Consider the following 27,934-nt stretch of genomic DNA (forward strand, 5'->3'; position numbering starts at 1 on the left):
AGAAAAGGAGTCCTGGCCTCAGTAGCGCACTGAATTAAAGAGGCAGTAGCTTCTGCGTGTATTTTCAAAGGCTACTAGGTCCCTGCAGTGCTGAAGGCTCACTCTACCTGAAGACAAGCATCCCCTTGGGCGAAACATAGCCTGGTTACACAGGAAATCTGCTTTGTCATCACTCAGTTTCTTTGTACGGCATTAAATTAGATGTGGAAGTGGAGCAGGATGCAGCGTTTGCATCTAAGATTTTGAGGTTGGACTTATCACCTGCGATGTATACTACTTTGGTACTCTCCAAGCTTTTATACTGGCCTGGTGGGATGAGGAGGAGAAACTGGACATTTACCTACTAATTTTCTTTCCTTGAGTTCCTCTAGACTAGTCCAGAACCCACCTTTTATTGGGGGATGAGTGGCATTTAATAAGGATTTCTGTATACTTTCCAAGTGTTCTGGCACTACAGGCTCTGCAATGTAGAGCTTTGTGTTGCATTATTGTGTGTGTGTGTGGAGGGGGGGGGTGTTCCCTGGGATTTTGGGGGGGTTTTTTTTTTGTATACTTTTTTTTTTTCTGTGAGTGCCTGTACAGGATATTTAAAGATGTCACTAGTTGAGTGGTTCTCGGTCTCCATTTGCTAGCAGGAAAAGGCAAACCCAAAGAATCTGGAGGGACTCAAGGAAAGGTAAAGTCTAATTCTCCATCCTAATGCTGAGTGCCTACCTCCAGAGTTTCCCCTACATTAGCCATTCTACCTATTACCTGTTTAGTATGCTAAACCTGAACAAAAAAATGTCTGTGCATTTGGCTTCTTTGTAGCCTTTATGCTGCTGTACATGCATGGCCATTGGAGCTTTATTGTGCCCATGTTAGGCTAACCTGGTAGTTATACAATGTGCTTATATATTGTAGATTAAAGGCCCTGTTTACTAAGGTGTGCTAGCATTTTTAGTGCACGCTAATGCTAGACACCCATATATTCCTACTGGTGTCTCTAGCGTTAGCGCGCACTAAAAATGCTAGTGCACCTTAGTAAACAGGGCCCTAAGTATTTGTAGTTTATGGTCATCTCTAAATCTATAGTTGTAAGGAATATATAAATTCAGATCACTCCAGTCCAAAGAAGCAGTTCACATCATCCCAAATGTTTTAAAAATGTACCAAAACTAGTAGATGTTGCATGCATTCCTAAAAGGAACATGTTATAAATGGAGGAAATAGTGTCCTTAAATGTTTTAAATATGTGTCTGTACAGCTTGTATTAGGGCAGTGGAACATCTTTTTGATAGGTGGGTCCAAAAACCATCTCCAGCCCTGGCCCCAGTCTCTCTAGCTGCTGTTGTATCGGGTAAAATATTGGTGGGATCATGGTCCCTGTGGCCCACTCTATTCTGCTGTTTATGAGTAATACAAGCTCATTTCTTCAGATTCAAATTTAATTCTTGAGTCTGTGTTTTCTCTTCTACCCCCCTTCCATTATAGCATTCTTGTTGTTGCTGTGTGCAACTTTCTCTTGGTGGGCCAATATGAATCTGCATCACAGCAATATAGATTTGTGTTCATAATGGTCAGCATAATCGAGCCTTAAAAAAAAGTTTTCCTCAATTTATCAGAAAAAATGCAAATATCAATTTTAAAATGACCTAAAATATTTAAAAGAAATTTCAAGTTCCGCTGTTTTACTTTAAAAACAACAACCCCCCCCCCCCCCCCCACTAATGCCTATGCTTGTAATGCATACTAGAATAATTTATGAAATTTATTTTAGTTGCAAAATTTAGCTAATTGTGCATTTTAAATTGGGGTGGGGTAGGCATGTATATTTTGTTAGCACACTTCCTCCCCCCCCCCCCCCTGTTTACTAAGCTGTGCTAGTGGCTACAGCGTTCTAATGCTGACACAGCCCATTTGAATGGACTGTGTCAGCATTGTCATGCAGCTTAGTAAACGGGGGGGGGGGGATTACGTTTGTATAAAATTGATGTGTACAGTTGATTTCTGTGCATTAAAAATATCTAAAGTGTGTGAAATTTTCATTAAAAGGAATGTCTGAAATGAGCAAAAAAAGAAAAAAGCTGGATGTGGGGGCGGGGGGGGGGGGGGGATGCAAGAATAAATAGGGATGTGCACAGGTGGGGAGTGGAGCAAAGTTCCAATCTTGCTGTAATACTAATATGCAGTCCGGGGATTCTGATCCAAAACTGATGGTGGGAAGACCCCCAGTGGGTCAGTATTGGAGGTGCTGGTTGTTTACTACCTTAGAAGAGTATGTGAGTATGTATGTTCAAAATGAGAATACTTGACGTTTTTGAAATTACCAGACAAGCCAAGTTAAAGGAAGAGGCTTGTCCCTATGTTTCTGCTCCCTTATTATGTTTTTTTTAAATCTATTCTCTTGGAGTACTCTTTTATTCCCGTTTGAAGTTCAGTTTGTAACACTGATGGGGTTGATATTCAGTTTCTGCTGAATATTGGGCCTTAATCTGCATTAAGGAATCAAAATCCTATGCCATGGATACTGTCAAAATTGTGCTGTACAGCTCATCAAAAGATTGTCAAATACTAGTTGATAGGGAAATTGAAAGTGTAATCTTGATAGCTTGGTGATCGTTTGTTTATTAAACTTGATATATTGCTAAAGTTGCAAAGCAAATTGAAGCAGTTTGTGTTAATAAAAGGTCACATGTTTAGTATCCAAAATACTAGGGATCTTGGTACTCCAAAGTATGTTTAAAAGTTTTAAAATTGCAAAAATTCCATAAAAGCTTCATCTTTATGGACTGAGGTTTGCTGATATGTCCTGGTCTGATTTTGTAGTACGCCTCATCTTCCTATTGGTCATTACAGAACAGTATGCCATGTATTGGAGCATAGATGCCAATTCTGAATTGAACTGTTCAAATGTGTTGTCCAACATTAGTGTCCAGTATCATAGCTACATAACGGTGTGTGAAGGTATCATGGAGAAATATTTCAAAAATACATGTATGGGGGTGGTTCTTTCATTCTTCTTTCATTTTAATGCCTGTTGTATGAAAAGTAATGTGGGCTTCTAAAAAAAAATCTAAGATTCTAGACTTCAGTTTCCGTAGCGCAAATGTTTTAAGTTTTAATATTTTACAGCAATGACGGGTCAGAATTTGGTGGCTCCATTTATCAGAAGGTGAGCGATAAGCTTGAAACAGCTGTAAATCTGGCTTGGTCAGCTGGCAACAACAGTACTCGTTTTGGCATTGCGACTAAATACCAACTGGACCCTTCTGCTTCTATCTCTGTAAGTGCTTTTCAGTATTTTAAAATACTTATATCATTGAATGAAAGAGGTGTTTTACTGTAGAATACTTTTGTTGCTACCTTTAGGAGTAAACAATTTCACAAAAATATTAGACTGTAGCTCTTCTTGTTTTAGCATTTTAAGGCAGCTCACCTTTTCAATTTGACTCCTATTCAGCACAGAAATATGTGACCATCTCTGGGAAAAGGTGACTAAAGTAACAGATCCAAAGTATGCTTATGGACCCATGACATGAGAAATTTATTTATTTATTTAGTTGTAGCATTTGTATCCCACATTTTCCCACCGATTTGCAGGCTCAATGTGGCTTGCGGTTGCCATTACTGGGTAACAGAATTACAAATGGTATTGCGTTAAGGTGCAGACATACATGGTAAGATATGTGGAACATAACATATATGGAAGAGATCATGGTATATATATATATATATATATATATACCATGTGCATACATACATGGTAAAGCATATTACATTATGGTATTGCATGAAGGTTCCTGAGTAACTTGGATTGTAACATACATTAAGTCATCGACTATAGAGAGACCCTATTCAACATAAGGTTTAAGGTGGTAGTGCTTGATCATTAATAGTAGAGAGGTTATACAGTCGTGTGGTAAGATTTCGGTTTTGTATAGATCGTGTATAGTGTTGTTTTTTAGTACTTAAGATGGATGTTTATTGTATGCCTTCTTGAAAAGATCTGTTTTCAGTAGTTTTCGGAAGATGGCTAGGTCTTGCGTTGTTTTTATGGACTTCGGTAGTGCATTCCATATCTGCTTGCCATTCTCAAGTCTGAAAGGTTTTTTTTCATATAAAAGGATGGGGTTTGGATAGTTGTTACAAACTGTTTGCTCTAACAGAGTTCATTAAAACTTCATTTTTTGCTTCTGGTTACTTTAGTCACCTTTTCCTAGAGATGGTCACATATATATAGATTCTTCATAGATTTTCCGTAGATTGTGACATCCCATGCCATTACATAATACTTAGAGAATCTTCCCAAAGGGCTTGTTTAAAAATCCTAGAGCTGTGCTTCACAATTGCTGTCATCTAATCATTCTGAGTCTGTATTGTTTACAGATCACTGAGGAATTTTCATGCTGTCTCTCCTCTTTTATGCTCTTTAAAAAAAATATTAAAAAATTTTATTTTTATATTTTATTCTTTATTCTTTTAAGAAGCATCTCACAAGTAACACTTGTTAAAGCAATACAGTGCAGGAAACCTATCAGAAAAACAGAAACAAGAAATAAACTGCTCTTCCTTAGACCACAAAATATGGGGGAGTGGTCAATGAAATATAAGGAGAATAGAAGGTAAATCAAATGCAACAGGAAAGATCAATAAAATGATTATCCCATCATTTACAAAAATATAACCTTAATAGCGAAGTCACACCACCACCTACTACTTTCTTGAAATCCAAAAACATCTTAACTGCTCAGGAGCAAATAAAACGTACTTGGTTCCCAGATACTTAACACATTTACAAGGATATACAAGTTAAAATGAAGCACCCAATGTCAAAACATCCTGCCTTAAAGCCAGAAAGACTCCTATGATCTTAAGTCTGCTTGGTAACAGCAGGGTATATCCAGATCTTCTTTCCATAAAACTAAGCATTTGAATACCTGAAATAGTCTCATTAAAAAGTTCAAATCCTGTTCAAACATGAATATCAACAATGTAGCTCTTCAATCACACCACCATCTTGGCCACTCCCCATTCTCCCATAAAATACATTTTTAATCTTTTATCCTCTACTTCTCATGTACCTTGTAAAAAGCCAGTATTTCCCATGCTTGTTTTATGGGTGTTTGAGGAAATCCATATGCAGCTGCCTTCTCAGGAGCATAAGAACAGAGTCAGACCAATGGTCCATCTAGCCCAGTATCCTGTTTTCCAAGCAGTGACCAAGCCAGGTCACAAGTACCTGGCAGAAACTCAAATCGTGGCAACGCTCCATACTACAAATCCCAGGGCAAACAGTTGCTTCCCGTGTCTGTTTCAATATCAGACTATGGACTTTTCCTCCAGGAATTTGTCCAAACCTTTTTTTTTTTTTTTTTTTTTTTTTTACCCAGAGATGTTAACCACTGTTACCACCTCTGGCAAAGTTTCAGAGCTTAAATATTCGTGGGGTGAAAAAATATTTCCTCCTATTTGTTTTAAAAGTATTTCCATGTAACTTGAGTGTCCCCTAGTCTTTGTACATTTGGAACAAGTAAAAAATTGATTTACTTCTACTTCTTCTATACCATTCAGGATTTTGTAGACCTCAATCATATCTCCCCTCGTCCATCTCTTTTCCAAGCTGAAGAGCCCTAACCTCGTTAGCCTTTCCTCATACAAGAGGAGTTTCATCCCCTTTATCATTTTAGTTGCTCTTTTGAACCTTTTCTAATTCCGCTATCTTTTTTTGAGATACAGTGACCAGAACTGAACTCAATACTCAAGGTGCGGACGCACCATGGAGCGATACAAAGGCATTTTTGTTTTATTCACCATCCCTTTCCTAATAATTCCTAGCATCCTGTTTGCTTTTTGGCCACCGCCACACATCGAGCACAAGATTTCAGCGTATTATCTACAACAACACCCAGATCTTTTTCTTGAGTGCTTCCCCCCCCCCCCCCCCCCCCCCCCAAGGTGGATCCTAGCATCAGGTAACTATGATTCAGATTATTCTTGCCAATGTGCATTGTCCACATTAAATTTCATCTGCCATTTGGATGCCCAGTTTCCAATTTCCTATGGTCTTCCTGCAGTATTTCACAGTCTGCTTGTGTTTTAACAACCTTGAATGGTTTTGTATCATCTGCAAATTTGATCACCTCACTCATCGTCCCAATCTCCATATCATTTATAAATGTTAAATAGTAGCGGGCCCAGTACAGATCCCTGCAGCACACCTTTTCACTCTCTTCCATTAAGAGAAATGACCATTTAACCCTACCCTCTGTTTTCTGTCCAATAACCAGTTCTTAATCCACACCAGAACCTTGCCTCCTATCCCATGACTCTTTAATTTTCTCAGGAGTCTCTCATGAGGAACTTTATCAAAAGCTTTCTGAAAATCTAGATAGACTACAAAGTTCTGGTTCAGTCAGAACTTGTCCTTCCACCTGTCACATAGCTCTTCTTGTGTTATGAAAGTTCATAATGCAGGTTTTGGTTGAAGTGTTAGTTGAGCAGTCTTCCTTCACTTGATACATCTTAAGGCGTGGCACTTGGGGCGTTCAAGTTCAACAGTGTTTCTGTGGCAGTTCTGTCATTTGATTATGCTCTGCACACTGAATTCATTTGGCATTATTCAGTTGAAAAAGGACTTTAAAAATGTATGTCATGTAATTGGAGCATTTTGAAACTTTGCTATTAATGCTGAGCTTGTATTTTTCATCAGCAAGCAGGATTGAATCGGGCATACAAGTGAAGTGATGTCGCCATCTAGCAGCACCAGGACAGAACTTCTCTGCTAGAACTCAGACAAATCGATGTAAAATTCTGAACATGTGCAACCTTTGCAACCTTTCCTGCCTGCAACAGTCTCCTCAGTTCCTCAGCTATGCTGTCTGCAAGTTTCTAATGTGTTAAAAAAAAAAAAAAAGGCTTGCACTCTATTCTTGACCCAAGACATCAACCACTACCTTTTTCAGAGGGTTCAAAAAGACCACTATATTCTCCATCCTTCCTCCACTCAGCAAAGGGGACTTGATGTGTACCCTAGATCTGAAAGATGCATATATACATATCCCAGTCAATCCTTCTTACAAATAAGTACATCAGATTTACCTTTCAGTCCAGTCATTTCCAGTACTAAGGTTCAATTTGCACTTTATTTGATTATCCGCTTAGGGTCAGACCATCAAAGCGGTGTACAATATAAAAATACTAGTAAAAGAGGCCCGTTTCTGACAGAAATGAAACGGGCGCTAGCAAGGTTCCACACCACCCCTCCCTACCTCCCTCTCTCTCTTCCGAGTTCCATGCCCCCCTCCCCTTCGAGTTCCAGGACCGCCCTCCCTCTCTTGCCTCCGAGTGCAAGCACGACCTGTCCGCCTGGTTCTGGGAATAGCTTACTGGTGCAGCTCTCTGTTATGTGAGGTGTTTGTTCTTTGTTTATGTTTTTATTTATATTTGTTTATGCTGTGCTAAAAGAAACCACACTTTTTAAACCTACCCATTCGACGGCGTGCGTCATGACGTTTCAGCTGCCACCGCGCTGTGCCCGCCCCTTCATTCTGGAAAAAGGTTACTGCCACAGCAGCCACCTCATCTGGCGGAGGGATACACAACACGTCCATCCGGCCTCCGCACATTTGCTGATTTGTTACGTGCGCTGCAGCTGTGCATGTGAAAAGAGCCCCGGGGCCGAGAGCGTCCTCCAGAAAGGTAAAGTGTGTCTCGTCTCTTGCTTTTACTGTTCCCGAAGAGTCACGGCATCTCAAGCTTCTTTTCACCATTCCCCCCACTCTTTCAGCAAACTTATTTGCCCAGTGAAGTAGTTCCAGGAAGGAGGGGGTGGTGGCTGGGAACTTTTTTTTTTTTGTCCCCTGAAATTTGCCGACATGGCGCTTAAAGGAAAGTTTGGCATTTTGTGGCGGATGGAGTTGGCTGCGGGGGAGGAAATAGCAATTAACGGATCAGTGAGGACAGCGCTTGGCCGATGTTTGTTCGCGAAGGCGGGGGGGGGCAGAGACCTTGCTACTGCCTTTTTTTAAGCTCTTCGCCCCACCTGTAATGCAACCTTTCCCTGGGTATCTGCTCTTTGGACAGGGGGGGAGGGAGGGGGGCGATTCTCCCACAATTTTCTCCTCACCTCACCTCCAACGTTCTGTGGCTGGCTGGTGCTGGCTTCCCTTCCCTTTCACTGATCCGCTCTCTGATGTCATCGCGAGGCCGGACCAGGGGAAGTGTTACGAACCCAGGCATCCAGACGTAGAATGTTGGAGGTGCAAATTATTATATAGGATAAGCAGTAATATAGTTATAATCGAGGGACAACATCTTATCAACTTTCACAAGTCTATTCTTTGTCCAGCCAATGTTTCCTATATGGGAGGAGTTTTGGACATCATCCAATCCATAGCTTCTGTCCTGGATGACCGGGTGTTCATGGCTTATTTTCAAGTTGTAGAATGAGCAACCAGGAACCTGCCAGAGTTTATTTACAGATGCATGGACAGCTGGCAATGGTGGCAGCTGTGCATTTGGTTCCCCTAGCTCACCTGATAACGCAGCATCATCAGTGGGATCTCAAACTTCTTCAGTTGAATCGATGTACTCAACTTCCCTCCACTCTCCTGTACCTGTGTTCTTGTCTTCACCTGCAGTTATGGTGGTGGATGTACAAACCCATCCTCACAATAGGCATCCTGTTTACACCCTATCAGCATCACTTAGTCCTTGCTACAGGTGCCTCCAACCAAGGGTGGGGTGCCTGTCTCAACAGCCTCCATTCTCAGATAATGTGGTGGAATAGCAAAACTCCTCTTCACATCAACTACTTGGAACTCAGAGCAATCTATGCTCTGTGAGTTATCCTTCGCTGCCTTCAAAATACTTCTGTCCTGATTCAGATGGTAAAGTAGCAATTTTTTTTTTTAATAGAAGAAAAGTATGGAGACTCATGCTGTTTCAACTCTGAGGAAGCAGGCAGAAACTTGGACTTCTTGCTGTTGCCAGCTGCATCCAGATACATGCCATCTACATACCTGGATCTTAAAATCAGCTGACAAGCTCAGGATGCTTCTTTTGTGTGTTTGTTTTCTTTCTAAGAGTTAGAAACGCCTCAAATCAGCCTGTTTGTTGGGGAAGAGAATGCAGAGATTCTTGTCTACTTTTCTGTTCTTCCTTCCCCATTGTCTTGCAGTAGATGCACTAGCAATTCCATCAACTTGGTCATTTCACTTACCCTCTCACTTGGCAATGTATTTATTTTTTTCAAGTGGAAGGGACTCTCAATCTAGTGCCTTAATGGCCATGATCCTGTTACAAGTCCCCCTACAACAATTGACAGTATCTATACCACTTATATCTTCTTGGTCTGCAAACATCTTCTATTAGAATGCATTCAGGTGTATTGTTTGCCAGTGCTTGAAGTTAACTGGAGCATGGTATGCCATTTTGTCATCACAAGTGCATCATTCAAACACATCTCAAGCTTTTGCTGAAGGTTGCAAGCCTTTCTGTTTAGTCCTTCTGCCTTCTATTGAAGCCTCATTTTGAATTCTTGACTAAGAGCCCTTTATGCACTCCTTCTGCCTTCTATTGAAGCCTCATTTTGAATTCTTGACTAAGAGCCCTTTGTGTGCTGGATTATAAACAGGTTCTGGCTTGTTGCAGAACTGAATCTTTGCGGAAGTCCATCCAAACTTTCATGATCTAAATAGAACTGTTAAGCCAGTTGTAAAAATAATTCTGGCAAACTTACTAGCCTTTTGCATATAGTTCTGCTATGAACAAGCAGTCATTCCTCTCAGCTCCAAAGTCAAGGTCTCATCAGATCAGAGTTACTGCAACATCGATAGCCCTCTTAAAGAATACTTGTCATATATGTTCATTTCACACTACTTTTTTGGGGCAGGGCTTCAATACAAGACAGTGCCTATGGTTGAGCAGTGCTAACCAGTCCGTACTTACGAACTAACAACTCTTGCATTTTACTGAGCATGCTGTTCAGAAAGACTACTGTAATGCATTGCTGAGCAGCTGTAAACTTGGAAGTCACCCACTTGTGTGCCTGACTTGGTCCAGCATATTGATAGAACAAGTGATGTGTGGTCTTTCCTGTAAATGTTAGGATTGAGGCAAACAATTTTTCCCACAAGTTATTTCACTGAGCTTTGAGCCAACTGAGGAGCTGAAAAGACCATTATGTGCAAGAAGGGCCGTGTATGCTTGGAGCATTATACTGAGTTTTGAGCCCTAGGAGAGTAATTCATCACACACTGGTGTTTCCCTACTTGTATACCTTATCAATCCTGCTATCTATAGAAAACACCAGTTTATAGGTGAGCAGCACTGCTATCTATGCAGTCATGTATACAGTCTGTTTTCAAAAATTGCTGTCTAGCTTGTGGTTCAGCATTTTTTTCACCCAGTTGTCTGGTATACTTTGTATTCTCCCATGGTAGCTCCTTGTAACTCTGGGCAAGTCACTTTACCCTCCATTTGCCCCAGGTACAAAATAAGTACCTGTATATAATACAGTATGTACACCACTTTGATAGTAACTACTGAAAGGCAGTATATCAAATATTATCCCCCTCCCTTTCCCTTCTAAATATCTTTAAATACACACGCTATATTCAGGTATGCATGTAATAACACATTTTATTTCTAAAACACATTTTGGGCAAAAGGGGCTTTGTTTTCCTTTGTGTTGTGGTATTGCATATTTTATCTGATTATCAGCTCTTATTAAAGACATTACTCCAGAGTAATCCAGATTTAAGGGTCATGGTAGATTTCCTGGTTCCTTCTAGTTTAGTCACATGTTAAGGATTTTTGTTTTTCATATCCCCTTCCATCGTTTTGCGCTTTGTAATGCCTGTTATGTACCTAGAACCCAGAAGATTCTGAAGGAGATTTTCTGAGTTTTGAAATGCTTCACATTTCTCTTCATATTGAAGTTTGTCTGTAATGTTTCTACATTTATTATGGATTAAGAAATAGTGCTTGTTTTGTTATAGATTACTGTTTCTTTTTATAGGTCTCCCTATACCTTTGATGTGAGTTTGAAGAGTTCCTATCGGGAATTGGCAATGTTTCATTTGTGTTTCTATTTGACTTTTTCTTTTGTGGAATAAGTGTTTTTTTTGAATGTGTATATTCTTGTCTGTAAATTTCCTTATCGTCTTGTTGTGTTCGGCTAAGTTAACACAGATATTTCACACTCCCCTAAGAGGACATATTTAAGTGTAAACTTGTTCTTCTACTTTTGCTTTTGGAAACCCTTTGGTGGAATCTGTTCTCAAGATTTCTTCTAGGATTACAAGCTTTTACAACAGTTGATTATGTAGGACTGTCACATGCCTGAACTCTCTTGGTTTCATCTGAAGGATGTTCTGAGTTCTTCTTTAAATGTTTGAAATGTGGTATTCATACCCTCCCAGACTCATTTGCAGCATTCCATTATCCTTTTGATGTTTTTTAACCCTTTCTTGCAAACATTGTATTAGGCTGCTAATCCTCAGTTTGAATCCATAGAAAGAGTGATTACTTTACTCTCCTGTTCTCTGATAGTATTTTCATGGGTTCCTGCAACCCCCCACCTTTCCTCATAGGTAAAACAAATGGACATTTCCTAGGTAGAAATCCTAAGAAAACTTAAGCTTGTGTAATCCTATGGTAAATTTGAGTTTGGAAAATTTCTCAGAGGATTACTGAACCTGCTGTAGAACTCTCCAGAGTCACGGGAGGGAGGGAAGGAAGAAAACATGGATGGGAGAGCCCAGACCAGAGAGGGAGGATTAGTAAAGAGTAACTGACAGTAGGTGTTATAATGGGGTGGAGTTGGATAGTGTTGGGATTAGTGATTACATGGTCTTTGGTTGCCTTCACCCCTGCCAAGAACCATGAGGGGGGGGGGTGTCCTGGATAGGCCCAATAACCTAAGGCTGACTAAAGAGGAGGTTTTTGCCAACAAAAGCATTACCTGGCGTGTGAGTTTTCCAGGTGGTTATAAAGGGTTAACCCAGCCTGTTCGGTGCCAGAGGCAGCAGCTCAAATAAATGCACCTCTGGAGAAAAGACAGACAGGAGATCTGGTCCTGATTGGGACCAGCAGCTGCATAAAGCCTAGTGGGATGGCTTACTGCAGAAGCGTGTTAAGCACAGCCTTGGATTGTTCTGCCAGAAAGGATGAGTATTGGAGGACTGGTGGTGCTGTAAATATGTAAATTCCTTAGGATTTATAAAGAAACTATTAAGTAGATAAGATTAGCACCAAGAGTCGTATACTGGCATAAAAAACCTCTTTCAGCCAAGTAAATTGTTTGGATACAAAAGAAACTATTTGATATTAAAGTATGAAGCTTGGATAACAACCTGTTGCAGTGTTCAGTAAAGTTGTTTTGCATAAAATACAAATCTTGGAGTGTGAGTGTAGTTAGTTTGTTCTCAGACTGAGAAAAGAAATAAAGTACAAGTGTAGCTTAAAACCTTATGGCCTACCGGATTTATCCCGAGCCCAGCTCAATTTGTTTGTGGTCTTGGTTTGGGTACTGACCCAAAGATCTAGCTGGTGCCCAGAACTTTGTGGTGAGACGAGGGTTACATTTGGAAAATTGCTCAGTGTATGGAATGTCAAGATCTGTTAGGAATCTGAAAAAACTAGCTTTAAATTACAGGTAGCTATTCTGCCTTTAGAAACTGAATCAGAACTTCCACATGTTTTAAATATTAGCCTAAAGCTGGGGTTATTAGCCCAATTCCTTGGGACTCACCTAGCCAATCAGGTTTTCAGAATATCTACAATGAATATGCATGAGAGAGATGTGCATGCAAATTTATCTCATGCATATTCTTTGTAGGTATGCTGAAAACCTGACTGGTTAGGTGTGTCCTGAAGTCTGGGTTGAGAACCTCTGGCCTAAAATTTGTTTCTACCATCTATTTCTGGTATTTTTCTTAACATTTTGAAATGTATGTGTTATCCTTTCAGGCTAAAGTGAACAATTCTAGCCTAGTTGGAATAGGCTACACACAGACCCTGAGGCCAGGTGAGTAGTTTTAAGGCATCATCACTCTCCTTATAGTAATATGTAGCTGAGTTAGAACTAAAAATTACCATGAAGGAAAAGCATATATGTGTGTATTCTACATTGTTTTTGGTATATGCTTAAACATCACTAACTGTGTATACTTCAGAACAATAAAAAAATAAACTGAAGACCAGCTTAGTGGCATATTAGAGTACCTTGTTTTTGATGGCTGCCTGTGGAGGCAGCCCCTAGTGGAAGGGAGTGTCTACCCAGTGGCATACCTAGGGTAGTTGACACCCAGGGCCGGTCATTTTTTAACACCCCCCCCCCCCAAATCCAGTACTAGGCATACCGAGAATACAAAACACTCAGGACCTATAGAGCAATTCTACCATACCATAAGCAGTCATTTCTACGAGTCACACAAGGAAAAGGAAAGCATCTTAAACACTACAGTGAGCACTAGAACATCAATTCACCTATTGTAAAACGAAACCAGACAGAACAGTACAGATCGTAGATCCTGCACAGTCAATGCCAACTGAAAGCCATGTCTTTTTCACAAACACAGATACACCCTAATCCACTATAGGATAAGTAATCACAAACTTTCTATTTAGACAAAAATTAAACTGAACCCCCCGATGCCAGACTCTGTATACAATGCAACACCACAGAAACAGAAAATGTCCTCTAGTACTGTGCAAAATATAAAGACAGCAGATGTAAATTTGAAAAAACTAACAAATACCAATCACCACTTTACAAATTAACAAATAGAAATAAAACAAATACAGAAAATAAAATAATACCATTTTACTGGACTAATACATTTAGCTTCCAGAGGCCAAAATCTCCTTCCTCAGGTCAGTACAGTATAGTGCTGTTACAGTATCTTATCCTGACCTGAGGAAGGGGGTTTTGTTCTCTGAAAGTTAAGTCAAAATGTATTAAAATTAGTCCAATAAAAAGATTACCTTATTTACATGTTCTATTTATAAACAACACAGGTACAATACTATATCCTAAAGCAAAATAATAAAAATACATATTTACAGTTTGTTGTCTCTGGTTTCTGCTTTCATCTTCTTTTCACTGTCTTCCTTCCATCCAGGATCTGTCTTTGCTCTCTCTCTGCCATCCAGTGTCTGCCCTCTCTAATGTCCCTTCCATCCACTGTCTGCCCTCTCTCTCTCTGTCCCTTCCATCCACTGTCTGCCCTCTCTCTCTCTGCCCCTTCCATCCACTGTAGCCCTCTCTCTCCCTTCCATCTACCATTTGCCCCAGTCTGCCTTCTTTCTCTCTCCCCCTTCCACCCACCATCTGACCTTTCTCTCTGCCCCTTCAATCCGTCTGCCCTCCCTCTCCCATCCATCCAGGGTCTGCCCTCCCTCATGCTCCCCACTTCCTTCCAGGGTCTGTTGCCCCCAGTTCCACCTGCCCCTAGTTCCAGCCCCAGCCCACATCTCCCACCGGCCCCCCTTTTCAGCCCCACTATCCCACCAGTCCCCAGCCCTTTTCTCCCATCAGTCCTGAGCTTCAGCCCCCAGCCATTTCTCCCTGTCCCCTTTTCAGCCCCTAGTTTCAACCCCAGCCCTTTTCTCTCACCAGTCCTGAGCTTCAGCCCCAGCCAGTTCTCCCTGTCCCCTTTAAAGCCCACAGTTTCAGCCCCTGCCCCGTTTCAGTCCACAGTTCTAGCACTAGCCCCCTTCATCCACCACATGCTTTGCAACCCCCCTTTTCAGCCCCAGACCCATTCTCCCACCTGCCCCAGGCATGGACCCATTCTCCCTCCTGCCCCCTTGTCGGACCCCAGTTCCAGCTTCAGACCCCTTCTCCCCTCTGAGCACCCCCACCCCTCCCCAGTTCCCTTCAACCCTCTGTGAACTCCTCTGAGCTACCCCACCCCTCCCCAGTTCCCTTCTCCCTTCTGCGGACCCCTCTGAGCTCCCCCACCCCTCCCCAGTTCCCTTCTGCCCTCTGCGAACCCCTCTGAGCTCCCCCACCCCTCCCCAGTTCCCTTCTCCCCTCTGCGAACCCCTCTGAGCTCCCCCACCCCTCCCCAGTTCCCTTCTCCCCTCTGCGGATCCCTCTGAGCTTCCCCACCCCTCCCCAATTCCCTTCAACCCTCTGTGAACCCCTCTGAGCTCCCCCACCTCCTTCTCCCATCTGAGCCCACCCCCCCCTCCGTGGAGAGCGACAGAGCCCTCTTCTCCTGCCACCATCCTGCGTTTTTTTTTTTTAAATCCATGCAGCGATGCAGGCAGTGCCTCGTGTCTGCCCTGCAGTGTGCTGTCAAAAAAGAAAATCGCTTTGCCGGCGTCGGGCCTTCTCTGGCTATGTCCCGCCCTCGAGGAAATAGGAAGTTACCTCAAAAGTGGGCGGGACATAGCCAGAGAAGGCCCGAGACGCCGGCAAAGCGATTTTCTTTTTTGACAGCACACTGCAGGGCAGATACGAGGCGCTGCCTGCGTCGCTGCATGGATTTAAAAAAAAACCGCAGGATGGTAGCAGGAGACGACGGAGCACCCCCCCCCCCACCCGCCCCCACTGCCCCCCCCTTGGTACGCCACTGTGTCTACCATCACTTGAAAGCCAGTGGTCTGATTATAGGGTCCATGATTGGGCCTTTAGATGGGAAGGTGCAATGCAAACAATTGAACTATAGCTTAAATGTTCAAGGGTTGAAGATGTAACTGTTAATATGAATTCAGCATGAACAGTGGTAAAGAGAGGGGTGAGAAACACTGAAAAGTGTTAGGGAAAAGGGAGGTCTTGGAAATAGATAAAAGCAGGACTGAATAGTGCTGTAGTCAGTTGAGGGAAAGGGGCGTCCTATTTTTATATAGAAGGGAGTCCTCCAGTGATGCAGCCAATTCTTCAACCACTGCCTTTTTTTGGAGAACTAACAACAGTTTCCATCTTCATTGACAAGCAGGGCAAATGCAGTTAAACTTTCTGGTGATGTCATCTGATGAAGCTAGGGTGCCTGAAGTGGCTCTCCTCAGCTTGAGCTCCTTTTTAATTAAAAAAAAAAAAATGACTGAGTCTGTGTGGGGATTCCTTCATTCCCCTCAAGACCTAGAGGATTCAGTTTACTCAATCTGCCAGTCAGTCTGGACACAGCCCTCCCCCTCCCCTCACTGAGCAGATTTTGTCAGTGAATGTTTTACTTTTTTGACCAGTGGCTTTTCAACAGCTCACCATAATACACAAGATCCTCTACAGGAGGTGAGAAACGAGAGGAAAAAAAAGATGGCTAGCAGCTCTTCACTCTGAGATGTTAAAAAAAAAAAGAGCCACAGTACTCTTTAGACCACTTCATGTAGGTGTATCTGAGCTAAGGACAGATATGTGGGCTCTGCAATGCCTATACCTCAGCCCTTTGCCACACTGTAGTCAACCAACAGAACCAGTCAAAATCCAGTTCTGTTCTCACAAGACAAAGAGCACCATGTAGTTCAAATGTACTGCAAGCTATGTGGTGCTGGAAGAAAACAGAATAGCTGTTCAAAATATGGCACAAACAAACAAGCATCCAGAGAAAGTATAAGGGAAGATTAAAAACTGGAAGGGGGGGGGGGGGGGGGATGAAACCTGCTTGAATAGGATGTGGTGGAGACAGGATGGTGGAGGTTGACAGGGTGTTTGTTGCTTTGTCCATTAATGGTCTTGACTCTCACATAGATGTTTTTGACACACTGGCCCCTGTGAAGATCTCTGGTCTAAGACAAAATCAAACTTTTTCTAATGCCAAGGTTTTTCTTTTCCCCTCACTCCCATTCCTAAACAATGAAATGTACAAGAAGAAAGCCAAAAGCTCTGCTTGAATAAATCCAATTGGAGATGAGGGGAAGGTGAGGTGTGTAATGTGGAAACCTCAGAAAGGGCTTATAAGGTCTCAAAAGCTCGTGTTATTTAAGCTATTTTCTCTTGGCCCAATATAAGGTGTATCAGATTCCAAAGCAGCCTTTTACTGACCATGGCCTTTTACTGACCATTTTAACCATGGGCCTGAAACACTTTTTTCAACAATTGCTTTTCAATTCCTGTACAGTTAGTACAACCAAATAGTACTTGGGAGTTATTTTGACCCAGTGGTAGCTAAACCATATTGTGATGCATGATTTAATATGCAGAATGAGATGGGATTGAATACATGCTTATTTTACTTCTGAATGATGTATAAGGCTTTAGAAGTAAGTACATATCAATGTCTCATGTTTCATATAGGTGTGAAGCTGACACTATCTGCTCTGATAGACGGAAAGTGCATCAACGCTGGAGGTCACAAAGCTGGCCTTGGATTGGAATTAGAGGCTTAAATCCCATGGCTTGCCTAATAGACCTCCTGTAGAAAAGGGATATCAGAAGAATTTGGCCTTAACAATGTTTTTCCCAGTGTGACCAGCAGGCTTTCCCCCCATGAGGGATGATCTAGAATCAGAACTGTATTTTTAAGTATTTAGACAGTTACTTGTTAGCTGGTTCCTAGTTTAAATTGGTTACCCATCTGTTACCATACTACTGCTGTACAGCAGTCATTTATACATTATTTAAATGTATTTAACTGTTTAAACAAATCGCCAATAATGAAATAGACCTTTTTATCTTTTATCAAATGTACAAACTGCGTGCATGTTTTTTGCTTTTTTTTTTTTTTTTTTTTTTTTTAAATGTTCATTTGAACATGTTATTGCCATGGAATGAAATGGATCACTGAATGTTTTGAAATGAGATGCAGCCATTTTGTTGAAACCACCTTAGTGAAATTTTTGGTATCCCAAAAATACAAAATTATGAATAAAACAAATACACATACTGATGCTTTGCCTCATAATATTTAATGCTTATTGGTGCTTGATCAGTTTAATTTCATAAGGTTTTCACAGAATCCTTGTTCAGTACACCTTGTAAGTGGAAATGTGTTAAAATGTACTTGGTGACTAGGTTGATAAAGTCACAAGCTCCATAATCGAGTAGTGCTCTGATTTGTGTATGTTGTGGTGGGGGGGGGGGGGGGGGGGGGGGGGAGGGTTTAACTAGGGTTTTGTTTTGCTAACAAAATCTCTACCTGTTCATATCACTTTATGCATTTGTATAACAAGCTAAGAATAGTGTCTGAACTATTATTAAGTAAATCTGAAGGGAAAAGAGACTTGAAGAATCCTGGAAACTCTGCACTTGACTTCACTCACGTGGATTATGTAAGACAATGGCTGCAGATTTACAAAGTTTTGATTTTTAGGTAAAATTTATGTAGTCTCTTGTAACAGCAATTTTTGCTTACAGTAGACTTATTCCTAGTGTTTTGCCTTTATTTTCCTTTACCCAGTCTTCGTTGAACTGGAAAAAAGTAGATGTGATCTTGTGCTGAACTGAATTCCATTAATAACATCTACCCTCTCGCTGATTATGATGTACGCAGTGCAGCTGCTCAGGCACAGCAAGAGCAGTATTTGTAAACAAGATTGATTCTTCGGGCTTGGTCTATCCCTCAGCCCATCTTGCATCCCCCAACACTCCTTTCTCCCAATGCACACTCTTCCTAAACCCTTTCCCAATCAGTCTCAACGCCCACCTGCCTCTCCTTCAAATCAGCCACCATCATCTTGTCCTCAGTCTTTTTAAACTGCATCTCCTGGTTTAATGCCCCTGACTTTTCCCAGAGTCTTGCCACAGGTACTGCCTCTGCGGCAGCTGTTCCATTTTCTTTCCACCATGTGGCTTTCAGTAAACTTGATCTGTGTGGTGTCCAGACTTCACTGTTCACACGGTCTTGCAAGAATAGCATGGGCCTGTGTGGCTCTCAGTGAACTTGCGTTATACAATGTACAGAGTCCTGAAGAAAAGCAAAGTAGTAGTTCTGAGACCATGCCAGCAGAAAGTCTATGGACAAGGTGAGAGGAGTAGTATGTGGTGCTGAGAGAAGTTAGGGAGCTACACTTGACATCATTAGTGGCCACCATGGCCCCTGGGCCTTGCAGTGAAGAACATTGTCATAACAGGTTGTCAGTAGATATGTGAGTTAAGTTGCATGAATTTTAGAAGAAAAAGTAAGTGCATACTTTCTCTTTTAAATGATCCCGAAGGAGGAAGTGACGTCATCGACGGAGATGGCAGCGTGAGCTAAGAGCTCCGTCGCACCCCGAGCAAATAAAGCATATTGACCCCGCTAAAGAGGCTTAATTGGAAGCAGAAAACACGGATTAGCGAGTTAAAGCAGCAACCGGGAGAATGACAATGTCATCACAAACAGCCGTGATAGATTTATCAGTGTTCGCGTTCGAGAACGCATCGGCGAAAAAACATGGCGGCGCTCCGGCGGAACAGCGGCCCAATCTCTCAGCAGAACAGCAACTGCATAACTCCCCACCTTTATTTGAAACGGGAGACGTCCCGGAGCCTGAGGAGACTACTCTACAAGATATCGGATCCTGGATAAAGGAGATTCAGGCAGATCTTAAAGCCATGCGATCTGATCTCACGATACTGGGGGCGGATCTGAGAGGTGAGATCGGGGCCCTGGGAGTCCGCGTGGCAGAGAATGAAGACAAGATAGAAGAACAAGCGGAGGCCATACAGAGCCTAAACGAACAGGCAATCAAATCCAAACAAGAGTTCCAACAAGTGTGGGACAAGTTAGAGGATCTTGAGAATCGCAATAGAAGAAATAACTTGAGATTCAGAGGATTGCCAGAAGTGCCATTATACTCAGAATGTGAGGCAGTAGTGCAAAAAATAGCAAGTGCATGGCTGGCAACAATAAAAGTCAATAAAGACCCCTCAGATATTCAAATAGTGCGGGCCCACCGGCCGTTGGGAGCGCCAAGAGCTAATAAACCGCGAGACCTCATTGCTTGTTTTGGTGTCTTTAAAATAAAGGAACAGATTATGCAGGCAGCTAGGGAATCTCCGGACTTTCAATGGGAGTCCTACAATATTGCTTACTATCAAGATCTAGCGGCCGCCACCTTGAAAAGAAGAGCGGAGCTAAAGCCTTTAACTCAATTTTTACAGGCAGAAGGTATTCGCTACCGATGGAGCTATCCTTTTGCTCTGCGCTTTTATAAGGAGGGGAAACGCCATCAAATACGACATCTTGAAGACGCAAAAGAGCAATTACCAAAAGCTTTTGATAATACAGCGCATCAATCTGCTAAGACCAATCTACCAAAGCCACGTTGGCAAAGAGTAACTAGGGGCAAGGGACGACTCCTTCGACAGCAGTCAGACTCCCGGCTCCGGCATGATTTGGATGCTAGCGGATCTTGAACAAGGACTTGGAAAGACAGCATCAGAATTAAAAGAAGATCCGAAACTGAAACGAGAGGGTCAACTGCAGAGTGAGACTTTCTGTTTAGGAAATGTTTAGCAGAATTAACATGTTAAAAGTTATAGAAAGTTATATATTGTTATTCTATGAAAAGAGTAAAGTATGGAAGGTTTTATGAAGGTATTTATAAGTTGCCAGTTAGCGGCGGAAATATACTAATGGCTTGCAAGAATAAACAGGGGGGTGAGGTCCCTTCCCCGAAAACACACCTGTGCAATAATAACAGATGTGCCTAATAGTAGGGAGGGAGGAGGGGGGGAGGGAGGAAGGGGTGGGTAATAGAAGGGAAAAGCAGAAAATATTGATGACCGGAATGGGAGGAAGAAAGATTGGGATAATCGGGAGCTATCCACATATAAATTTGGGACATGGCTGTTTATTCAACAAAAAACAATGCATAACATGATCTGCATGACCCTTAATGTTAAGGGATTAAACTCCCCCATGAAGAGACAGTTGTTATTTAAAGAGATGCGGCGCCTAAAAGCGGATGTGTCTCATACAGGAAACACATCTGCTGCCAACCAAAGAACACATGCCAGGGGGGGGGGGGGGAAAAACAACTCTATATACTTTGCATCAAACCATAAAGAGAAAAAGAAAAAGGGAGTCCTCATAATACTGACCAACAGGCAACCATGGCAGGTACAGGAGATAATAAGAGATAGAGAAGGACGATATCTATTGTTAATAGTCCAGCAAAATACTGTCCCTATTAAACATATATGCACCTAATGCTCAGCAAGGTACCTTCTATAAGGAAATATCTAAGACCTTGAGCAAACATATTAAAGGCACTCTATTAATAGGAGGAGACTTCAACCTGACACTACACCCAGTATTAGATAACACGACAGGAGGGATACGATATGCCCAATCCGAAAGAGCGCGACTACATACATTTATAGATACCTGGCAAGTAATGGACATCTGGAGACAGATGCATCCGAAATCCAGAGGCTATACCTATTATTCGGCGGTTCACGACTCCCATTCCCGTATAGATATGTGGTTGGGACCACCAGATATATTCTCTAAAGTAGTGGAGATACAGATACTTCCAAGGACGTGGTCGGACCATGCACCTGTTTTGTTAGAAATAGAATGGGCAGTCAGACCTCCAGAGATTCCACCCTGGCGGTTCCCGGATGAGTTGCTGGCTAACCCTAAGATGCTTCTGCAGTTGGAAGGGGAGATAAAAGAGTACTTAGATCATAATGATAATGGAGAGGTAACTTCACAGATACTTTGGGAGGGTCTGAAAGCAGTGGTTAGGGGGAAAATAATAACAATACAGATACATGTGAAAAAGAAAGCAAAGGCTCACGCACAAACACTACATGCGGAACTGTTAGGGCTAACCATACAAGCTCAACAGCACCCTTTACCACAACAATCACAAGATAGGATACATACTATTCGACTAGCGCTTAGAGAGCTACAGTTAGCAGAAGTGGCAGAACATCTACAGCAAGCTAGGCAAGCCTATTTTGAATTTGGTAATAGGCCCTCGAGACTGTTAGCATATAAACTTAAAAAACGTAGCCTAAGTTCATATATACATACGATTCAAACAGAAGAGGGCACAATGGGCACTAAACTGGAGGACATAAAGGATACTTTTCACAAATATTATCAGCGGTTATATCAAGCTGAAGAAATAGCAACCCCACAAGCCACCCAGGAATATTTAGCACAGGTGATACTTCCAAGATTGACAACTGGGGAGGCAGAGGCTTTATCTGATGCAATCACCTTAGAAGAGGTACAATGGGCTATCCAGGACCTACCGAATGGGAAAGCCCCGGGGCCCGATGGCTACACAAATAAGTTTTATAAAAAATATAGTAAAATTCTGGCCCCGCTATTAGTCCGAGTATTTAATGAAATGGAGCCCCATTTGGAGTTGCCATATTCATGGCGGCTAGCAGGCATAACACTCATTCTGAAGCCAGGCAAAGATCCCCATAGATGTGAGTCATACCGTCCGATTTCTCTCCTGGGGACGGACTATAAAATTTTCACAAAAATCCTAGCCCACCGACTGCAACGGGTTATGCCGAAATTGGTGCATGGGGACCAAACGGGTTTCATAAGTGGGAGACAGACTTTCGATAATATTCGTAGAGCCATACACTTGATCTATGAGGCAGGAGATACAGAACAGCCGATGTTGGTATTATCTCTCGACGCCGAAAAGGCGTTTGATCGGGTTCAGTGGCAATTCATGTTTTCAGTATTGGAAAAGATAGGTATTACAGGAAGATTCATCTCATGGCTGACATTACTATATTTGAACCCTATAGCTTTTCTACGAATTAATGGATCCAGATCTGATTTAATCCACCTTGAGAGGGGTACTCGTCAGGGATGTGCGTTGTCTCCATTATTATTCGCACTTACAATGGAACCGCTGGCTCAACATATTAGACAGCACGTAGATATACATGGCCTGACCATAGGGGAGGAGACACACAAGATTATGTTTGCAGACGACATCTTGCTTACACTGACATCTCCAAAGGAATCACTGCCACGGGTAATGCAGTGTTTACAACAATATGGGACGATGGCAGGATTCCGGGTGAACATGGATAAGTCAGAGATCATGGGGATAGGCCTCTCCAATGAGATGACACTGGCGTTAAGCCAAAAGTATCCCTTTCGATGGGTCAATCGATATTTGCGATATTTAGGGGTTAACCTTACAGCTAAATTAGTAGATTTGTATGAGGCTAATTTCCCACAAAAAATCAGGGAATTGTTAAGGGAATTGGAGAGATGGGAAGGGCTAGAACTATCATGGATAGGAAGGATTTCGGCAATAAAAATGATGCTCCTACCAAAGATTTTATATCTATTTATAGCATTGCCCCTACCGATTCCAAACCACTTCTTTCGTCACCTGCAGCGCAAAGTATTCGCATATATTTGGCAACACAAACCGCCTAGGGTGAGGGCAGACATCATGTTTCAGCCAAAGGATAAAGGGGGCATGGGGGTACCTAACTTTAAACAATATTATCAAGCAGCTCAGCTGAGGGTATTAGCGGGGTGGGGTTCCAATCTCTCAACTCCTTGGATACAAATTGAGAAATACTGGTTGAAGATAGAGAGACCAGATGCCATATTATGGGCTCCACAGAATCAATTGCTAACATGCATTCGACGGGCGCCCCCCGCAATACGGTTTCCCCTTCAGACTTGGAATACGTTGCGACAGAAACTCCTTCCGGGCAGGAAACACTTTAGACGAATGAAAATACAGACAGCTATGGATGTCCCATAGGAGCAACAGACAATGTGTTCCGAATCTGGAAGCAGAAAGGGCTGGTAGCAATACATCAAGTTTGGGAAGAGGGGAACATGGTACCATTTGCAGACCTCCAAGAGGAATTCGAACTCCCTGTGTCCCACCTATATCACTACCAGAGGATTAGGGATTACATACAACGAAAAGCTAAAAGAGAGCTCGCCCTTGAGGAAACAGCCCTAGAAAAGGCTATAGGAGGGGGAAGTCAGAGGGGATGTATTTCCCGTCTATATAGAGCGTTGGGATCCCATTTAAACCCACTAGAACGTTACACTCAGAGATGGGAAAAGGTTATGCAACAGAAGTATGACAGTAACAGTTGGGAAAAAGCACTGAGTTACCTGCTTAAAATATCTATTTCTAGCTCTTTAATTGAGAATGGTTATAAGATGTTGTACCAGTGGTACCTGACACCCAATAAGGTAGCAAGAATGTATAAGAAAGAAAGTAGCTGGTGCTGGAGAGGATGTAAAGAGACTGGAGACATGGCACATATTTGGTGGATATGCCCTAAAGCGCAGGCATACTGGCTAGAAATAATTAAGACATTAGAGAAATTCTTGGGGAGCCATTATCCACTGAGGATGGAGACATGTCTATTGCAATTCCAACCGGCAGGCATAAACTCAATAGCACATCGCTTGGCGTCGATGTGGCTAGTAGCAGGAAAAATCGTATTAGCCTCAGCATGGAAACAACCTCTTTTGCCGCCGGTGATAAGGGTGGTACATAAAATGGACTATGTCTACCAAATGACTAAGTTGACAGCAATAAAGACAGGAAGGATTACACAATTCTACAAACAATGGGACAAATATACAGCTTGGAGGTTGAAGGATGGAGTGGACTTGGATGCGCCCAGACTAATGACAGCTCCATGACTTGGTTATAGAGTAAAGATATATCATGAACCTATACCGGTTATTAGCCACATTAGGGGGAGGGGGGCAATGTAATAGAAGTATGGTTAAGTTGTGATTATCAGCATTTGTGATAAATATGTAAAAACTTCAATAAAAATATTAAAAAAAAAAAAAATGATCCCGAAGATGCACATTTCACACCTATTTTGAGGCATATGCATATTCATTTTTACTTATTCATGTATTAAAATAATGCATGAATTCAAATTCTTCCAACCAGGTCAGAAGAACTTGCAGCATAAATGTAAGCATATCTACCCTGGACAGTTTTTGGAAGTAGCTATTTTAGCCCATAATGATCTGATGCATAGAAATGCCTGTTAATATAGTTCTAGCCCTAAAAGGGGAAATTTGAATAGCACCAAACGTAAATGGGGAAGAAATTCTCACAACTGGTAACGCGGTCCTGCTTTTCCTGGTCCAAAGTTTGACAAGCTTAACAGCTTTGTGGAGTGCGAGACATGCTCCACTACACATGTGCGAGTGCCGTCCTGCCCATCACAAGAGTGGTTGCTGCAGTTTTTCTACTGTGGTGAGGAGAAACTACATCTTGTTTTTTTCTTCAATCCTGGTCTAGAAGAGCTTTTTGTGCCTTTTTTTTTTTTTTTTTGTGTGCTGCCTATTCTCAGATCTCTGTTCCTCTGTTCCTTTTTACCCAGTTTTAGGTTTTCTTTATTTGTGTCTTAGGCCGCGTTTAGGCCCTGACTTAGCCAGGTTATTCCCTTGCCTCTTTACTAGTGCCTTGTCCTTTTTTTTCAGGCACCATCGCGTCTTTTGAGTTGGCTGTGGAAGTTTTTCCGTCCATGTCCACTAAAGTTCCCAGTGGCCTTAAACGCTGTACCCAATGCAATCGGACCATATCTAGTAAAGAAACCCATTCTTTGTGTCTTCAGCGTTTTAGGGCCTGACCATAGCCCTGCTAACTGTCCTTTGTCTTCAGATGAATAAGAGGACTCAGGTATCCAAGCTCAACGTGAAAAGATTTTTGGAGCCAGATCGGAGTCCAAGACATCTGCATTGAGGGCATCGGCATCTAAGTCGAAGACTGCATCGGGAGCATCAGTCCACATGGCTGGTTTGAGACCCGTGGACGCTGGGAACAGTATTGTGTCGAGTGTGTCTCCACCTGTCTTGATCCTGACTGCTGGGCAGGGCCTCTGGGACCAGCCCGAGGGAATGTGAGGATTCAACATCATTCTTGGCACAGAGGAGTCTCAATACCGGGCGAAGGCCAAGAATCATCAGCATCGGTCATCGACGCATGGTGATGGGAGCTCCGGGGCTTTTGGGGATTTGGCATCTGAGAAGTGTCAGCACTGGGAGGATCACTCCCCCTCTATTCAGGAGGTACTGATGCATCTGTTTATTTTGTACAGCGCTGTGTAACCCTAGTAGCGCTCTAGAAATGTTTAGTAGTAGTCTGTTAGGACCTGACTTCTGTCTCGGCCCCATCAGTTCTGCGGCCTGTCTCAGAGTAGGCACCCCAATCTTTCCCGATGTCAGCCCTCAAATGTATCCGGGCCTTGCTTCCTGAGCTGGATGGCCTTCTGCAACATTGCACAGTGGTATTGGGGGTGCTTGCGCCTTCCCTGCCGCCTGGACCTTGGACTCTTTTTTTTTTTTTTTGGGGAGGAAGATGTTTCAAGCCTCAATGCTGGTGTCCTGTATGCAATCTTACCAGCTCTTTATGAGCATGTACTTGCGGGACTTGGTGCGCTAGCTGTTGGACTTGGCAGATTCTGTCTCTCTGCAGCAGGCTGAGTCAGTACTCTAGTTGGCCAAGTAGCAGAATGTGCGTCCTAAGTGCTTGACCAGGGGCACCTATGACACTTTTGATGTGGTATCCAGGGACTTTTCTCAGACTACAGCAATGTGCAGACTCTCTCATGGCTGTATATTTCTGACTTGGAACAGTCGGTTCAGCAGAGGTTAGCGGGTGTCTTATGCTGGGGGATAACCTTTTTGGAGAGAAGGTTGAGGAGGTCGCTGACCAAGTCAAGAAGCACTGCTACCATTTCTTCTCTCTCCCTCCGGGCGCCTTCTGCATCAGCCTCCTCAGCTAGGAGGTCTTTTGGCAAGTTGAGGGGTGCCTAATACTCCCAGAGACATAAGTAGGCCACCGCCTATCTCCAACCTGCTTAGTCTCAACCCCAGAGTGCTCATTCTTGTCAACATCGTGCGCCTAAGGCCTCTGCTGCTACCCAGTCAAAGCAAGGGATGAGCTTTTTGACTGGCTCCAGCAGAGCACAGCCACTGTCAGTGTCTGTACCGGATGACCTACCGGTCAGAGGGAGGCTGATGATTTTCTATGAAAGGTGGCTCCTTATAACCTCTGACTGCTGGGCTCTCCAAATAGTCTGCCTTGGATACGCCCTAAATTGGAATACCTCCGAATTGCCCACCGAGAGCTCATTACTTCAGCTCTCAGCACAAGCAGGTACTTGCAGAGGAACTCTCTACCCTTCTGAAAGCTATGTGGTCGAGTCCTTTCCACCAGAGAAAGAAGGGTAGGGATTCTATTCCAGGTACTTCCTCATGCAAAAGAAGATGGGGGATGCATCCCATCTTAGACCTAAGGGCCCTGAACAAATTCCTGGTCAAAGAAAAGTTCAGGATGGTTTCCCTGGGCACCCAACAAAAGTTCAGGATGGTTTCTCTGAGCACCTTTCTTCCCATGATTCAAAAACACGATTGGCTATGCTCTCTGGACTTAAAGGATGCATATGCACATCCTGATACTTCCATCCCATTGGAAGTATCTTTGGTTTTGGCAGGGAATACACCACTTCCAGTACTGCGTGTTGCCTTTTGGCCTCGTGTCAGTACCCAGGGTCTTTACTAAATGCCTAGCAATAGACACAGCGTCGCTATTCAGGCTAGGTGTGCATGTGTTCCCTTACCTCGACTGGCAAGTGAAGAGCACGTTGGAGGATTGTGCTTGGGAGTCCATGTAGAGCACTGTTTGGGTGCTAGAGCTACTAAGGTTTGTTTTAAACTACCCCAAGTTCCATTTTTACCCTGCCCAGCAATTGGAATTCATTGGAGCCTTGCTCAACTCATAGAAGGTTCGAAACTTTCAGAACTGAGCGGACATTCTAGTTGCTCTGGTTTCTCAGGTTCAATCCTCCCAGCTAGTCACAGCTTGGCAGCTGTTGAGGCTGTTAGTCCACATGGCTTCCACAGTTTGTGACCCACCTTTAGATGAGATAAGCCCAATAGACTCTAACCTCCCAGTGGTTCCAAACTGTATGGGAGATCGCTTGTTCACTCTCTGGTGACAATGATGTGGTGGACCATTTGATCCAATTGACTCTGGGACTCCCATTACAAATTCCTCAGCCTCAAAAAGTTCTGATGATGGATACATC

General features: G+C 42.8%; 1 protein-coding gene across 1 annotated transcript in view; it reads left to right on the forward strand.

Moving 5' to 3' along the window:
• The window catches only part of VDAC2 (voltage dependent anion channel 2), an 82,901-nt gene extending 65,081 nt beyond the window's left edge, over positions 1–17,820 (forward strand). Inside the window, exons 7-9 of the mRNA XM_030203230.1 lie at positions 3,115–3,265; positions 12,955–13,012; positions 17,228–17,820. Coding sequence (XP_030059090.1) covers positions 3,115–3,265; positions 12,955–13,012; positions 17,228–17,319 — 301 coding nt within the window. The 3' untranslated portion in view covers positions 17,320–17,820. The remainder of the gene's footprint in view (positions 1–3,114; positions 3,266–12,954; positions 13,013–17,227) is intronic.
• The last annotated feature ends 10,114 nt before the right edge of the window (positions 17,821–27,934 follow it).

This window comes from Microcaecilia unicolor, chromosome 5, assembly GCF_901765095.1.
Source record: "Microcaecilia unicolor chromosome 5, aMicUni1.1, whole genome shotgun sequence".
In the NCBI taxonomy this organism is placed as follows: domain Eukaryota; kingdom Metazoa; phylum Chordata; class Amphibia; order Gymnophiona; family Siphonopidae; genus Microcaecilia; species Microcaecilia unicolor.